The 17,542-nt window shown below is 42.2% G+C and overlaps 1 protein-coding gene across 1 annotated transcript in view; it reads right to left on the reverse strand.

Annotated features, from left to right (window-relative positions):
- Nucleotides 1-17,542, reverse strand: part of ice1 (KIAA0947-like (H. sapiens)) — a 66,269-nt gene that overhangs the window by 18,160 nt on the left and 30,567 nt on the right. Inside the window, exons 10-11 of the mRNA XM_072509491.1 lie at nt 11,161-16,374; nt 5,852-6,020 (exon numbers count right to left, since the gene is read on the reverse strand). Of these exons, the coding sequence (XP_072365592.1) occupies nt 5,852-6,020; nt 11,161-16,374 (5,383 nt within the window). The remainder of the gene's footprint in view (nt 1-5,851; nt 6,021-11,160; nt 16,375-17,542) is intronic.

Below are 17,542 nucleotides of genomic sequence, written 5' to 3' on the forward strand. Positions count from 1 at the left end.
AGTCAGAGTGATACTGGGAGTTTGAACAGTTAGTGCTATGCTATGCTGCTTGGTTTGCACTAGGTTAATTTGTTTGAATTTGCAGGGGCTCAGCAACATGGGAAACATGGGCTCTCAGCATTCGTTCTTCACAAGTGGGATTAGATCTTAGGACACTTACTGAGCAGCAAAAAGGGAAGATCAGCAGACCGGCACTGGAGTTGACATCTGATCAGGTTTGGGGCAAGACGTATTGCACAGAAATCTCAGGTAGAATGAGTGGATGGGTTACAACCCCACATTGTTGAAGTGAGGGGATATAGTCAAGTAAAACTCAATGCAATTTAATCATAGGTACCAGAACACGCTAAAGCTTCAATAGATCAAGCCATCAATATATTAAACATTCCAACACAAGACATGTTGCGCCACTGTTCTAAATTAAGACAATGAAAGAAACAATTCTATTTGCTAAACAAAAGTAAGCTGTTACGTTAATTCCCCACTGATGAATTGCTAGTAATTATCCTGTAGTGCAATAAAAAGCTTTTCCAGGACTGGATTCTAATACTCTTCAAATCTTTTCTTTCCCCCCAATACATACATTCAAATGCGATGGCACAAAGGAGGAGGTGGAGAGAGGTCATACCTTTCCCTACTGATGGGTACAAAAGGAGTATTTTTGCAGATTGAATGCAGCCTCCCCTTTTTTCTGCCCGCTGATAAAAATTCCCATGAATTGGGTGCAAAGGGAGAGTCAAGATTATGGAATTTCTGCAATCCCTGGACTACTCTCCTTAGAATACAAGGCAGGCCATTTAGGAATGAGATGTGGAGAAATTTCTTCACTCACGAGGGTGGTGAATCTTTGGAATTCTTGGCCACATGGGGCTGTGGAGTCTCAGGCATCAAATATATTCAAGATTGATATCGATAAGATTTATAAAGTTTTGACACATAAAAAACATTAAGGGATACAAGAAGTGCAGGAAAATGGTGTTGAAGTAGAAGATCGGCCTTGAATGGTGGAGCGGGCTTGAAGGACTGAAAGGCCTTCTCCTGCTCCTATTTCTTATGTTCTTATATTACTACCTAGCTAGCTCAAATTAAAACTGCATTCAAAACAGCTCCAATAACCGAGTTAATGGACATAGAATTAATGGGTTCAAACTTGGGGCTCGTTAGGCAGCACCTTAAATATGAATTTCCTTAATCTCCAGTGGTTCAAGGATGCAGTGTGTATTATCTTTTTAAAAATTTGTCACTGGCATGGCAAGCCAATGCCAGCTGTACTTAAGAAGGTGGTGGTGAGCTGCTGCACTCCATGGGGGAAGAGTACACCCACAGTACTGTGAGGGAGGAGTTCCAGGATCTTTAACCAGCAGCAGTGAAAAAATGGCAAAAAAGTTCCAAGTCAGGATAGTGTGTGGCTCAGAGCAATATTTTCAGGTGGTTGTGTTCTCATGCATCTCCTGCCTTTGACCTTCTGGGTGGTTAGAACACAGAACATTACAGCGCAGCACAGGCCCTTCGGCCCTCGATGTTGCGCCGACCTGTGAAACCACTCTGAAGCCCATCTACACTATTCCCTTATCGTCCATATGTCTATCCAATGACCATTTGAATGCCCTTAGTGTTGGCGAGTCCACTACTGTTGCAGGCAGGGCATTCCACGCCCTTACTACTCTCGGAGTAAAGAACCTACCTCTGACATCTGTCCTATATCTATCTCCCCTCAATTTAAAACTATGTCCCCTTGTGCCAGACATCACCATCCGAGGAAAAAGGCTCTCACTGTCCGCCCTATCTAATCCTCTTATCATCTTGTATGCCTCAATTAAGTCACCTCTTAACCTTCTTCTCTCTAACGAAAGCAGCCTCAAGTCCCTCAGCCTTCCCTCATAAGATCTTCCCTTTATACCAGGCAACATTCTGGTAAATCTCCTCTGCACTCTTTCCAATGCTTGCACATCCTTCCTATAATGCGGCGACCAGAACTGCACGCAATACTCCAAAGACGGCCGCACCAGAGTTTTGTACAGCTGCAACATGACCTCATGGCTCTGAAACTCAATCCCTCTACCAATAAAAGCGAACACACCGTACGCCTTCTTAACAACCCTCTCAACCTGGGTGGCAACTTTCAGGGATCTATGTACATGGACACCGAGATCTCTCTGCTCAACCACACTACCAAGATGTTTACCATCAGCCCAGTACTCTGCCTTCCTGTTATTCCTTCCAAAATGAGTCACCTCACACTTTTCTGCATTAAACTCCATTTGCCACCTCTCAGCTCAGCTCTGCAGCTTCTCTATGTCTCTCTGTAACTTGTAACATCCTTCCGCACTGTCCACAACTCCACCGACTTTAGTGTCATCTGCAAATTTACTCACCCATCCATCTACGCCCTCCTCCAGGTCATTTATAGAAATGACAAACAGCAGTGGCCCCAAAACAGATCCTTGTGGTACACCACTAGTAACTGGACTCCAGGCTGAACATTTCCAATTTCTGATCCAAACTGCTAAATCACCCTGAATCCTATGCCTCTGTATTTTCTGCAATAGCCTACCATGGGGAACCTTATCAAACGCTTTACTGAAATCCATATACACCACATCAACTGCTTTACCCTCATCCACCTGCTTGGTCACCTTCTCAAATAACTTAATAAGATTTGTGAGGCACGACCTACCCTTCACAAAACCATTTTGACTATCTCTAATCAAATTATTCCTTTCCAGATGATTGTACATCCTATCTCTTATAAACCTTTCCAAGACTTTGCCCACAACAGAAGTAAGGCTCACTGGTCTATAGTTACCGGGGTTGTCTACTCCCCTTCTTGAACAAGGGGACAACATTTGCTATCCTCCTGGTTGAGGTTGCATGTTTGGAAGGTGTGGTCAAAGGAGCACTAGCAAGTTGCTGCTGTACTTCTTGCACACTGCTGTCTCATTATGCTACTGGTGGAGGGAGAGAAAGATTAAGGTGGTGGATGGGGTGCCGATCAAGCAGGTTGCTTTGTCCTGGATGATGTTGAGCTCTTTGAGCTGTTGGAGCTTTACTCATCCAGGCAAATCGAGAGCATCATACTCCTGACTTGCACCACGTAGATATTGCACAGGCTTTGGAGAGTCAGCAAGTGAGTTACTCAATACAAAATTCCCAGCTTTTGACCTGTTCCTGTAGCCACAGTATTAATATGCTGGTCTAGTTAAGTTTCTGGTTAATGGTAGGGCACTCAGCAGTGGTAATGCTGTTGAATCTCAAGGGAGAATGGTTACATTCTCTGTCCTTGGAGGTGGCCATTGCCTCGCACTTGTGTGCTACTTGTCCAAGCATAAAACAACATGAGAGCAACCAGGTTCACTTTATATAAAAGCTTGACGAAAGTAGCCAGGACACAGGATAAAAGAACAAGAAGAGTGAACACAGTACAAACGAACACATGGAAAGAGGCGGAGACACAGGATAAAATAGTGCAAGGAGTGATGGGGGCACAGCATGTTCATGAGCGTGAAGAGAGTGGAGGAGACACAAGACTAAATAGCGTGAGGAGAACGGTGGACATTCAACATAAAAGAACGTGGGGAAGGCGGTAGAGATTCAGTATGAAAATGTGCAAGGAGAACGATGGAGACCCAGTATAAAAGGCCGTGAGGAAAATGATTAAAAACAAAATTAAAGCGCATGAGTGACAGAGACACAGTTTAAAAGAATGAAAGAACAGTGAAGGCACAGTATGAAAGAGCATAAGGAGAGTGGCAGATAATGTATAAAAAAGTGAGGAAAGTGGTGGAAACCAGTCTATGACTTCAGAGCAGACTGACTGCGTTCGAAGAAAATCAAAGTGTGACATCAGAGAAAGTAAAGTGTTGGTTGGTGAGTATTTTTCTGGTCTTCCTTCCGAAGCTCAGGTGATTAATTTGTAATTGTAAGGTTTTATTAATTGTAGTAAGGTTTACTAGCGGTAATATAGTTTAACAGTAGTGGGGGTTTATTAATTATAAATTAAACCAAATAAATAAACACGCAACTAGGTTGACAGGGTAGATGATGCGTTGCAGCTCTAATACGTGGGATCTGGTGGATGTCAATCTGATCCACCCAACTGCGTCTGCAGTAAGTGTCTGTAGCTTGAGAACCATTGGCTCAGAATCAATGACCTAGAGGTCGAGCTTCGGGCAATACAATGCATCAGGGAGGTGGAAAGTTACCCGCACACTTTAATTTTGAAGATAGTTACAGCCATTAGGACAGGGTCATCTGATTTGGTCAGTGATCGGGGACAGGGGACTGTGGCTGCAAGTAAGGTAAGTATGAGGATCGTAAAGGTTGAAGTGGAGGAGCCTCAGTTCTTGCAATTGCCCAACAAATTTAGGTTCTTCCGGCTTGTATCGATGAGAGCAGGTTTGCAAGGTGGATGAAGGAACTGACCGTGGAAATAAATAGGAATTTAGCAGTAGCAGGAGATATTATAGTCAGCCGGATAGGCAGTGTTTTGCAGTTGAGAGCCAGAACCTGGAAGGCTGTTCTGTGAGCCCAATGTCAGGATTTGGCACATCCATCCCCTCACGACTTCACGACTGAAGGGGAACTTGCACTGGGAGGGGGAGTATGTAGGTACCAATGACATAGGAGAGACGTTCTCCTTATGGGGTATGAGCAGCTAGGAGCTAAATTAAAAAGCAAACCTCAAAAGGTAATAACCGTTGGATTATTACTTAAGTCACAAGCAGATTGGTGTGGGGTAAATTAGATTAGAGAGATGGGCATGTCGATCAAAGACCGGCGTGGGAGAAAAGGGTTTGGATTCATGGGTCACTGGCATCAATACTGGGGAGTGTGGGAGCTGTGCTGTTGGGACAGACTTCACTTGAACCACACTGGAACCCACGTTTTGGCAGGTTGAATAACTGGGGTGCATAAAGGGCTTTAAAATAAATAGTAGGGGGAAGGGATCATGTGAGAGGCCATGTGATAAATCAAAGGGAAACAACAAGGTAACAGACAACCAGAGTGTGACAGGAAGGGACAGAGCGTACAAACCTAAGGGTGCACCAACAGATAATGCCAGAGATTCTAAAAATGGGAAAAAGAAAAGGTTAAAGGCTCTGTATCTGAATGCATGCATCATTTGCGATTACAGTATGTAGTTTCTGTTGTCTAGCGTGCATGTAGTCCTGTGCTTCACCAGGTTGGCACCTCACCTTTAGGTGTGACTGGTGCTGCTCTTTGCATGCTCTCCTGCACTCATTGAAGCAGGGTTGGTCCCCTGACTTGATGGTAATGATAGAATGAGGGATATGTTGGACCATGAGGCCACAGATTATGGAGGAATACAATTCTGCTGCTGCTGATGGTCCAGGGCATCTTCTGCATTCCCAGATGCAGCTACAAGATGCATTGCAGCATACCATTAAGGCTTGTTTGGATGCACCTGCGAAACCTGCAACTTCGACCAACTTGAAGAACAAGAGCATTAGGTGCATGGGAACACCGGTTCCCCTCCAATTCACCCGGAGTTGGAACCATAGATATGGAACTTTTCCACTGCTCGGACAACATCCTGAAACTCCTTACCTAAACGTACTGTGGGAATACCCGAAACACAGATTGTAGAAGCTCAAGAAGGTAGCTCACTAGAACTTTCCCAAGGACAAAAGGGATGGGCAATATGCCAGCCTTGCCAGCAATGCCCTCACCCCATTAAAGAATAAAAATTGCATTTAAGAAGCAAAGCTTGTACATATTGAAGGATATCTGATTAATAATGGTTACAATTTCCCTAGGGCATCCAGAATAACAGGATTCATGAATTTATTTTACATCAGTATGATCATGCAATTCAGATTCATAAACTTACCTTCCTTTAAGATACTGTAAGAAAGGAGACGGGCTCTTTCAAGATCTCCTTGTTGTCGGCAGATTGCAACATAAACTCGAGAAAGTGCCTGAAGACAGTTACCATCAAGGGTTGTTTGTTCAGCCTTCAGTTTCTTGATGATAGCCATCAGTAAAGCTTCTGTTAAATCCTGTCATCAAAGAAACAAATGAAATGATACTGCATCAACAACCACCAATAAATTATAATGCCTCTGTCTTTTTAAAGAATCTATACCAAAGAAACAGGCCATTCATCCTAATTGGTCTATAGTTATTTAGAATTCACAAGATCCCTCACTTATTACTTGTTGAACAACATGGCCTTTAATTTTTCTACTGCAGAATGTGACTCCTTTGAATGTTTTTGCATTGTAGTACACACCCATGAACATATGGCCAAACAGCTTAGAGGGAATAAAAAAAATAAGTAGATGTGATCCAATCATGGCATTTCACCATCTAAAATGGAAACCTACCCTTGGCTGCCAACAAAACAGGGCAATTGGAACTCCTAGCATCGCGAGAGAATAAAATTGGACCTGCCCCCTTTCACAAATAATTGTGACCTACCGCTATTTTCCCACAATCTGCAAACCAATTTGTACCATTGGGAAAAAAACATGACTTTGAACTATTCCTTTAAGCACATCTTTTGACCTGATCCAAACAAAAGAACAAAGAACATTACAGGAACACGTCCGTCGGCCCTCCAAGCCTGTACCGGTCATGGTACCAACCTTTGCCAAAACCCTTAGCACTTCCTTGTGCCGTATCCCTCCATACCCATCCTATCCATGTGTTTGCCAAGATGCCATTTGAATGCCGTTAATGTATCTGCTTCCACAATCTCCCCCGCCAACGCGTTCCAGGCACTCACCACCCTCTGGGTAAAAAAACCTGCCTCGGACATCTTCTCTAAACTTTGCCCCACGGATCTCAAAACTATGCCGCCTGGTGACTGACCCCTCCACCCTGGGAAAGAGTGCCTGCCCATCCACTCTATCCATGCCCCTCCATCTTGTAGACCTCTAGCAGGTCACCCCTCAACCCGTCTTTCTAAGGAAAACAGTCTGAGTCTATTCAGCCTCCCCACATAGCTAATACCCTCCAGACCAGGCAACATCATGGTAAACCTCCTCTGCACCCCCTCCAAAGTCTCCACATCCTTCTGGTAGTGTGGTGATCAGAATTGTGTGCAATATTCCAAGTGCGGCCTTACCAAGGTTCTACACAACTGTAGCATGACTTGCCAGTTTTTATTCTCGATGCCCAATCCAATGAAGGCAAGCATTCCGTATGCGTTCTTGACTACCTTGTCCAATTGTGCTGCCACCTTCAAAGATCTGTGGACCTGCACGCCCAGAACTCTCTGACTTTCTGTATTCCAAAGAGCTTTGTCATTTACGGTATATTTCCCCTCTATGTTAGACCTACCAAAATGCATTACCTCACATTTGTCCGGATTAAACCCCATTTGCCATTTCTCTGCCCAAGTCTCCAACCTATCTATGTCCTGCTGTATCTTCTGACAATCCTCAAGGAAGTGGACATGGACCGTTCTTTCGCTCCCCCTCCCCAAAATTTAACAATTTTGCCACTTTATTATTTTAACAATTGCTAAAGTGGCAAAATCATACACAGCGTTTCAATGATGGAAAATGTTTATCATCATGGATTTGCATATGTGGCTGCTCCACTCTTGAAATTGAATTGAATTGAAACTTGCTTATTTTCACAAGTAGGCTTCAATGAAGTTACTGTGAAAAGCCCCTAGTCACCACATCCTGGCGCTTGTTCGGGGAGGCTGGTACGGGAATTGAACTGTGTTGCTGGCATGCCTTGGTCTGCTTTAAAAGCCAGCTATTTAGCCCAGTGTGCTAAACCAGCCCCTTACTCATTTGCTGGACAATTATCATGGCTAATGGAATTTCACAGCAAAATCAGTAGCTTGTCTCCATTGAATATACAGGAAGACCACACTCCAGATAGTGTTACAATGGTTATTGATATTTAAAATCATTGTGGTATTTGCCAATTTATCATCAAACTGATGGTAAAATTTGTGGCACCTGTTTAAAACTCATACAAAGTGTATAGTGTGGTCGTCTAGTACAGGAAAGCAGGCAATGTTGGGCTCTCCAGGATGATTCTAAGTTCTCTTTATGGGCAACTTAGGTTGTAAAGTTGCTTAAAAAAACTGGATTGTACTTGCAGTCTTCATGTATATTCCATATTGAATATCTTTTGGACATGCTATTAGACAGAGCTTCTAATAGAGCCTCATCATGCATCATAACATATTTAGTTTTGAGGAAGAGATCAACAGTAGTAAAAGATAACATTAATGTGAATCTTTAGGGTTACAATTTTCAGGTCAGCATCACTCCGCCAATCACAATCCTCACAACCCATCCAAATCTTGAAGGGATCCTATTGGGGTGAGGGTAGGAACTACAGTTTCCAACAGATTAATCCAAAAAGCAATCTTTTTCTAATCCATTTTCCAACCTTTCAGCCTGAGCCTACCTTTTGCACCCTGTCCTCGTGCCATCCGGATATTGTTATAGTATCAGCAATAATATAACAAATTTTAATATATACACTCAGTTCCTGCACAATATCGTCATATTTCTTGCCATTAAAGAGAGGCTGTGTGGAGTCCATCTTGTTGACTCCAGTGATTAGTTGCTTGATGCTCAGGTAAACATCATAAGCCCATAAATAGAGAAACATGAAATGGATGCAATAATACATTGCAAAGAGCCTGGCACAGCCCTATGGACAAAAATGGCATTCAGCCCCCTTGAGAAAACAGCATGGTTTAGTAATCAAGTACTTCTTAAGTACTTGGCCAGCCTACCACAAGACAAATGTCCAGGATGGTAAACCTGGCAGGGCCTGGGTTTTAGGTCTGATAAAATTGGACATGTTGAATTAAGAATTGGACATTTTAAATCAAACTGTAGTCAACCTCAGGCAGGCTGGTGGGAATTTATTGGTATTTACTGTAAATTCTATGATTTTATGAATTCAGACTTGACCAAAGAAAATGGTAAAATGCCTTTTAGAACATAGAATTTACAGTGCAGGAGGCCTTCAGCCCATCGAGTCTGCAGCAGCTCTTTGAAAGAGCACCCTACTTAGGCCCACGCTGCCACCCTATCCCCATAACTCCATCTAACCTTTTCTTTGACACCAAAGGAAATTTATCATGGCCAATTCACCTAACCTGCTCATCTTTGGATTGTGGGAGGAAACCAGAGCACCCGGAGGAAACCCACGCAGACACGAGGAGAACTTTCAGACTCCACACAGACAGTGATCCAAGCCAGGAATTGAACCTGGGACCCTGGACCTGTGAAGCGACTGTGCTAATCACTGTGCTACCATGCTGCCCCATATTCTCTTTGCAGATACCAACATGTCTGCTTTGTTATTTCCCCCACTGTCTCTTTTAAACTCATGTTTTTTTCCAAATTTCCTCCGTCATCCCAATCCATTGAAAGCATGATAATCTCGTGCTCAGATCTAGCCATTGAAATAGCCAATTTTCCATTAGCTATTCATGTACTAAATCTATTATCACTAAAGCGGCACAGTGACGCCGTGGTTGGCACTGCTGCCTCACGGTGTCGAGGACCCGGCCCCGATCCCGGCCCCGAGTCACTGTCTGCGTGGAGTTTGAACATTCTCCCCGTGTTTGCGTAGGTCTCACCCCCACAACCCAAAGATGTGTAGGGCAGGTGAATTGGCCATGCTACATTGCCTCCTTAATTGAAAAAAAATTAATTGGATACCCTAATTTGTTTTTAAAAACCTATTGTCACTAATAGTATGGTGGCACAGTTGCCTCACAGATCCAGAGACCTGGGTTAAATTCCAGCCTCAGGTGTTTGTGCGGCATTTGCATGTTCTCCCCGTGTCTGCATTGGTTTCCTCTGGATGCTCCGGTTTCCTCCCACAGTCCAAAGTTGTGCAGTTTAGGTGGATTGGCCATGCTAAATTTCCCTTAGTGTCCAAAAGAATAGGTGGGGTTACTGGGATAGGGTGGAGCCATGGACCTAAGTCGGGTGCTCTTTCCAAGGGCTGCTGCAGAATCGAAGGGTCAAATGGTCTCCTTCTGCGCTGCAGGGATTCTATGTTTTTCTCAAAGCTGGTAAACTCCTACGTGTGCAGCTTTTTACCTAATGACAGAAACAGAAGCTTGACAGGGTTATGATATTAATTTAACGAGAAAAATGAGTTTATATAAAAAATACTGCACTCAGTTTGTACAGATTGAACAATTTTGCATATAGCAATTTTTTTAAAAATTGAGAACTTTTCAAAGAATGACGATGGTATAGCTGAATTTAGCTAAATCTGATGTGTTTTACTTTTTATAAACACCCCATGCTACTGGTGAAGGCCAGATCATCAAGTGAAACATTATGCCTCTGGCTTATTTCCTATATGTTTGGCATTTGTTCCAGAATTGTCTGTTTTTTTCTATTAGAAAATTGTGCCCATCAGCTATGGTTCAATCACTGTAAAGGCAGAGTCTTTAACCTAACTGCCATCTGCTGGAGCAGTTTTGAATTAGATAATGAGGCACTGTATCTATGTTATAGTTTGCTCATTCGTAATAATTGCCCCAAGTGAAAGCTATTTAAAAGTTGCGATGGTGCTACATTTTCACCCCATTCTCCTGTAATTTCTCACTGGGGTTTACCAGCCAGTTTCAGGTATCACAGTTTCAGGTATCGCACTAAGTCAAATTTGAGCCTCAACATCGGCAGGCAAGGCACCCCTTGCTTTGCATAGCTCAAGGACTCATTGGGCTATACAGCTTAGTAAAAGACATGAAAGACAATCATCCCATGAAACAAAATTGCAATTGTATAACATGTAACCAAAACGTCAGAACAAAATAAAGCACTCAAACAGTAAATTACTCTTGAAATGCAGTTGCTGTTATGTAAACATAATCAGCAGCACGTTTATGCACAAAATATCACGAACAGCAAGTGAAATGAATTACCAATCAATTGCTTTCAGTGATTATACATGGTGGATTATCACTGCATATTCAGAATTACTTCTGAAGTGTAGTTAATCAATACCACACAGTACAACAAACCTAGCCCTCAGTGGCACTTGTATATATCCTTACCATCCTCGATTATCAGCAGTAATCCAAGGAGATTACGTTTTAAACATTTGTAATATATCAAATTACTACCATGAGCCGAGTTTGACAAATCAATTGACTACCGCAGTACAGTGATAGAATTGGCTACATATGCTTACCTTATTGCCACTCAATTCACAAATTACTTCCTTCTCTTCATCACGCAATACTGGGAGCTGAGGAATATTTCCAACAAACACATGGCTGCGAAGAACAGGCAGTAGGTCAAAGCAGGACTGAGTGATTTTCATTAAGGCACTGGCTACAGCCTCTTCATCTGAATTAATAGATTCAAGAGGCTGGGAGATATGTTCAAGCTCAGTTTGCTGCTCTGCTATCTTATGTTCAAGCTTAGTTTGCTGCTCTTCTAGCCGATTGAAAATTGGTTGGGTTGCGTCAATGACATTTACAGTAGAGGTCTCTTGTGGGGTGATTGAATCAGTGGTAACATCTACAGTCTGACACTTGTTTTCTGTTCTCAGTCTCTTCGCCTTTCCTGCTCCATTATCTTCTGCACTTCTTTTGGCTGCCATTTGCTTTCTCCTGGGTTTCTCCACGGTACCTGATGTGCAAGCAATATCTGGCTGTTGCTGCTCCAAATCCTTTTCACGTCCATCAGCTTTTGTGCCTTCTAATCTGTTATTGCTTACTGCTTTCACAAATGCAGTTGTGGCAGAATTGATTGCTTTGAACCCCATAATTTGATTCACAGCCCCAGCCTGGGTCTCGCTATCTGTAGGGCCACGAATGCTGAGCTGAACATTTCCACGGAGAATATTTAAAGTTCTGGCACGGGCAGAGAGGTTAGGATACATAGCATCCAGAATTTTTACAGAGTTCTCTTGAGGTAAAGCTGAACCTCCAGTTGATGAAGCAGACTGAGGCAGTCTCCCTGGCACAGGAACAGCATGTTTTGGGGTTGTAGTGCAAAACTGTAATGGAGAAGACTGGATTCTTTCATTGCTCGCGAATTCTAATGGGGATGGCGAGTGCATTGAGGGAGACTTTTGTTGAGGATAATCCAAAGGAGGTGAAACTGAAGCAGTTTTTGAGGTCTCTTTTGAAGGAGAAGCCAAATGATCTGCAGGTGAATTGAGAGAGATTATACTAGATATTTTAATAAGAGGGGATACTGGTTTTGTAGCTCTTGCAGTTCTTGGAGGTGTGGCTACAAGTGGTGGCAACAAAGGAGGCAGAGGTTTTCCCATTTCTAACATTACTTGATGTATTTCTTGGGTGCACAACACCGGAGTGAAAGTGTCAGTATTGGCTTGTACAGGTGGATTATTTGGATTTGAACCTCTTTTGTTTCTTCTTAAACCTACACGACTTTTGGAGGTCGACTGCACATCTGCCTTTTGTAAACCACCATTTTGTTGTGCATCTCCATCTGCTTCTATCGTATCAGTTGGTAATTTTCTACATGGCTTTCTGCTTTTTGCAGTCTTTTTGGAGGTTTGCTCACATTTCGAAGTTCCAAATAACTCCACATCCACCGAATTGTCACCTGTATTTTCAAATAATGCCCCTTCTTGATTTAATCCCACTGTGTGAATGGGTCTCTGATGGTCTGAAGGAGTATCAGGAAGGGATGGATTCCACAGGTCAGAATAACTAGCATGTCGCTTTGCCTTTGGTGTTCCTACCTCATCTTCTTCAACAAAGTCCATCTGAGGAACAGATTTAGGAGCAGCTAATAGTAGATCACTGCCAGTGTAAAGCACCATTTGTGAATCATCATTTTCAGTTTGCGTTGAACTGTCCACTCTTTGTACAAAAGGTATATGACTGCAGGTTGTTCCTAGAGGTGTATTTGTAGAATTATTCACCATTGTTCTATTTGAGATGCAGTTGGGCACGTCTTCTGCAATGCCAATGGTATTCTTTTCCATTTGGTTGCCAAAGTGCTCTTTCACACAAACGTTACTGTCTTGATTGGAACTGACTTCCAATGAGTTTTTCAACCTCTCCACAGCCTCGGTTTCATTTTGTTGATAATTGTTTTTCATCAAATTTTCATTTTCTATTTGCGTACGCCCCAACAACCTGCCAGTGCTTGGGCTCAATTCTGAAAATGACTCATTGTCACAAACTTGGAGCGCAGGGGTATCCAAGTCTAAAGCTGAAGTTGAAGCTTCACATTTCACTGACATGGTATTGTCCCCATTTTCATCTGCGTTTTCATAATTCATATTCGTGTCAGCATTTGCTTTGCGCACTGGGGTTTGACAGCTATTTTCTTCATCCAAAGTCACTGGTTCAGTTGTACTCTCGATACATTCAGGATAGATGGCTGACTCATCCTTAGAATGCGTTATGCTTTCGATATTACAACCAGTTTTGTGAGATTCTGATGCACCTTTAGAATCAAAAGGCAGTTCATCACACTGAACAGTAACACGGCCATTAACAGAAGGGGTGTGATGCTCAGTTTCCAGTTTCCCAACCCCAGTCTGAACTTTGAGCTCACGATTCAGATTTCCAGGTGTGAAAACTTCAGTCGCGATTTCCCTTTCAACCACTTTCTGATCAATGGCCTCTGTTTCTCCTTGGGGAGTTGGAATCTTTCTATGCCACTGCTTTCTTTTGATTTTTCTAACCAACATTGAGACTTCTGCCTCAGAGTTTTGTGGATTCATCTCACAGATCTGCGGTGAAGCAGTGCCAGATTCCTGGAGTGGTATCTCTTTACCAGGTCGCTTTCTACTTTTCAAATGTATATCCTCACTTTTTTCTGAACTTGCACTTTCTTCAGATTGCTCTACATTATTATTTAACGTATCACATGCCTTGTTCTGCCCAACGTCTATAAGATTTTCTTGTCCAATACTGCCCTGCAACTCATCTGGACTTGTGGATTGAGTTGAATAAGTATTAATTTCAAACTGCGTGGCAATTTGAACAGAAGACGCGCATTCTCCTGACAGATTCAAAGTAGGATTGTTTATCTCTCCTATATCACTTTTTCCTTTTTCTTCATTTTCCATCAACTGATCTTTTCCTTCATCCCACTTATCAACTGGACTTTCACGGCCCATGCACTTTATCTTTCCAGTATCTTCAGCTGACTCTGACCACGTGGAAAAGAAACGGTCACATTTGTTGGAAATGCCCATAGTAGAAGTACAATCTGCGGATTTGTCCTGAGCAAGATCGGTTACCACAAAAGAACAGTCAGATTCAAGAAATGAAGATGCTTCTTTTGCTCGGGTAATTATGTCATATTCCTTTATTGTGAACTTGATTTCAGGTTCGTCAATGGAAGACTCCACCGAAATCAATGTGCATTCAATAGATGCACATTCACTGGAACTATCATCCTCCATCTCCAGAACATGTGGAGAAACAAAGTCTTTGCACCTATATGGAAGAACACCACTGTCAAACTCAACAAGCGGAGAAGCCTGCTCCACCTTAAGACAATCTTGACCCCTTGTTGTAGACTCTGCTTGGGTCAGCTGAGTACTGATTGGCACAAAGGTTGATATATATTTATCTTGCTGTCTGTCAGATGTAGAACTGTTCGAATCTACTTCATTCATCTCCATATCCCGACTATAAATGGAACTGTTCTGAGCGGTGCCAGCTATCAAAGAGCAGTCAGATTGAAGTGAACTGATCTCCTCGAGTTTGTTGAGACTAAGTGAACTGATCTCCTCGAGTTTGTTGAGACTGTCTTTCTCCTTTATTATTAAGACTGATTTGCCATGTCGAATACATTCCTCTTCTGAAGGTACTGGAAGTTCATTGTTAGGACTACCAGAAGTAGAACTCTTGGAATCTACATTGTTTATCTCCAGAGCTCTAGTACAAACACTGTCCTCGGACGTAACCTTAGCAACATCAGTTATGACAGAATTGTCAGTCTTGCCAAGTACAGCAGTGTCCTGTATTCCGTCAAGCCCAATTGGTTCCTTTGTGACAGACTCTTCAATATCATTGGACAGAGTCAGTGTGCATTTAACTTTCTGATTATCGGATAAAGAACTAACAGAATTAATATTCTCCATCTCCGTATCCTCCTCAGAAACAAAGTTATTTGACTTATCCTGGGATACGGTGGTTTCTATAGAACAGTCAAAATCAGCTAGTGGTGCTATCTCTTGTATTTTGTCAAGTTCACTTTGCTCTTCTGCTACAAATGCAGTATGGGTCTGCTCAAAGCCAGAGGCTGGCACTGAAGTCCGTGTGCGTTCATTGTTTTGATTACCAGGTATCAAAGTACCAGAATTCATTTCCTCCATCTCTGTACACTCTGGAGAAATACAGTTCTTGGACAGATTTTGATCAACGTCAGTTTCCATAGAACAGTAAGCTTCAGCTGATGATTTTGCTTCCTCCATTTTGTAAAGATTTTGCTCTTTTGTTAGTGGTTCCGCCTGAGGAAGCTTCGCAGCAGTTGGCTGCAACAAAGTCTGTGTACATTCACCTTTTTGTCGGTCAGATGTAAAACAATTGCCATTAATTTCTTCCATCTCCATGTCTCCAGGAGGAATGCATTCAGCGGAGTTATCCTGAGCAACATCATGTACCACTTTACTGTCAAGCTTGGAAAGTGGCATTACTTCCTCCACTGTGCTGGCACCAATTTGCTCCTTTATTGCAGACACTGATGTGGTATTCTCCATATCAGAGGGTAGTATTGAAGCTACTATGCTTTCACCTCTTTGACTGTTGCTAGTACAATGAACTTCTGCCTCCGTTGCTTCAAGGTTTGTAGCTAGCTGCCCAAAAGAACTGGTTTCTTGCGATGCAAGCTCCCTGGCTTCCACTTCTTTAACAAATGTGTCCATTCTATATTCTTCTTTACTGCTTGGTTTTGACCTTTCAGGTTCTGGTTCCACTGTTTTAAGATTAGATGTTACTGGAACCACAGTATTTTTTGAACTTTCTGTGGTATTGTCTCCCTGCATATCATCATTGTAATTGTGTTGTGGAGATGTCAGATTCTTAACATTGTACATTTCTGGAGTTCTGGTTAGAGGTTCCTCAGGTAAAGACTGAACTTCCTTGCTCTCCTCATTTCTACACTGAGCATCTTTGACAATCAAACAAGGATCTGGCATTTCACCCTCTACTTCAGTTTTTGTCAAAACGTGCTCATTCAGGTCTTCAGTTTCAGCCTCAGAACAATCCATTTTCTCTGCAGATACCTCTCCAACCATACTTGATGAAATGCATGCTTCTACCATGGATGTCTGATCAGTTATCAGTACCTCGGTACATCCAGAACTATCCAGTTGTTCAGTCTCTGGAACACTTTCACTACAGCTTCTTCCAGGAAGATTACTACTTTCATCATCACTTGAATCTGTAATATCTCCAAATAAGATCTGGTGCATAAGAGAGAAAAATATTTAATTTAGTTATTTTATGTTGTTTCTATTTAGAAACTAAACAGAAAATGGCAAAGCAGTATGACATTACTTTTTCATCATTTAATAAATATCAAATGAACCAAGATCAGTATCCCATGATCTCTTACTTACAAGCTGAGTCTGAGAAATAAGGAAGATCCCGTGGTCAGTGTCCAGCCAGTGCGGAGCTTCTAATTTCAGTTGGACCATTAGTCTGGATGCCTACAATTTAGTTAGCATTGCTGGTTTGTAGAGGGAAAAACACGTTTCCTGAACCACTGTTGTTGGAAATGCAGTGCCATGGATGTAGATGACAACAGAGTCAAATAAGTCCTTAGCTCACACACAAATGATAAGTTACTTGGGCCAGGGATTGGAGGCTGCTTATTGCACTGGCATCGTACCTCAGCAAAGTGTTAACAGTTTCTGGCGAGGACAGGGAACAGAACTGGTAAGGGAGAAAAGAGGAAGTGAAATTCCTTTGAGTTACTGGCACCTTTGAGATTTGAAAACACAACTGATGGTCGTTTTTCATTTTCAAACTGGGCCTCCAATTAATATTTCATTCTTCTTGAATCTCAGTTTCTACTTGAAATGTTCTTTGATAAAAGTTACCAATGTATCAACAGATTTTTATACCCTCAATATACCAACCAGCGTGACATTACATTACACTGCTTCAATTGTGGTGACTACATACGCGGGGGTGCTCTGCCTTTTTGTGAAGCTTGGAGCATGCAATAGCATTCAAACACTGTGCCCTGCATTAGACCACTGTAAATATAAATACTGGTTGTCAAATTATAATGAATTAAATTAAATTACAAAATTTAACGGTTGAATGATTGATCCCTCCCCACAGCTAGGCCACGATGGACATCTAGGCTGAAAAGTGTAACTGGATTCAATTCTTGACTATTCCCGTTTAGTTAAAAACATTTTCTCATGTACTATCAAATCTAAAGTTAATTTGAAAGTAAGGGAATATAACAACATTTCAGTGGCATTACTTCTGAGCAGCTCAGGTATAATTGCATTGTTTACATGCTAACCTGACCTGTCGCTCTTTGTATTTCCTGTACGCTAAGGTGTAAAATATATAAATGCAGCTTAATGTTCGAAAGTTAGAAACTGCAGAAATCGA

This window comes from Scyliorhinus torazame, chromosome 6, assembly GCF_047496885.1.
Source record: "Scyliorhinus torazame isolate Kashiwa2021f chromosome 6, sScyTor2.1, whole genome shotgun sequence".
Lineage (NCBI taxonomy): Eukaryota > Metazoa > Chordata > Chondrichthyes > Carcharhiniformes > Scyliorhinidae > Scyliorhinus > Scyliorhinus torazame.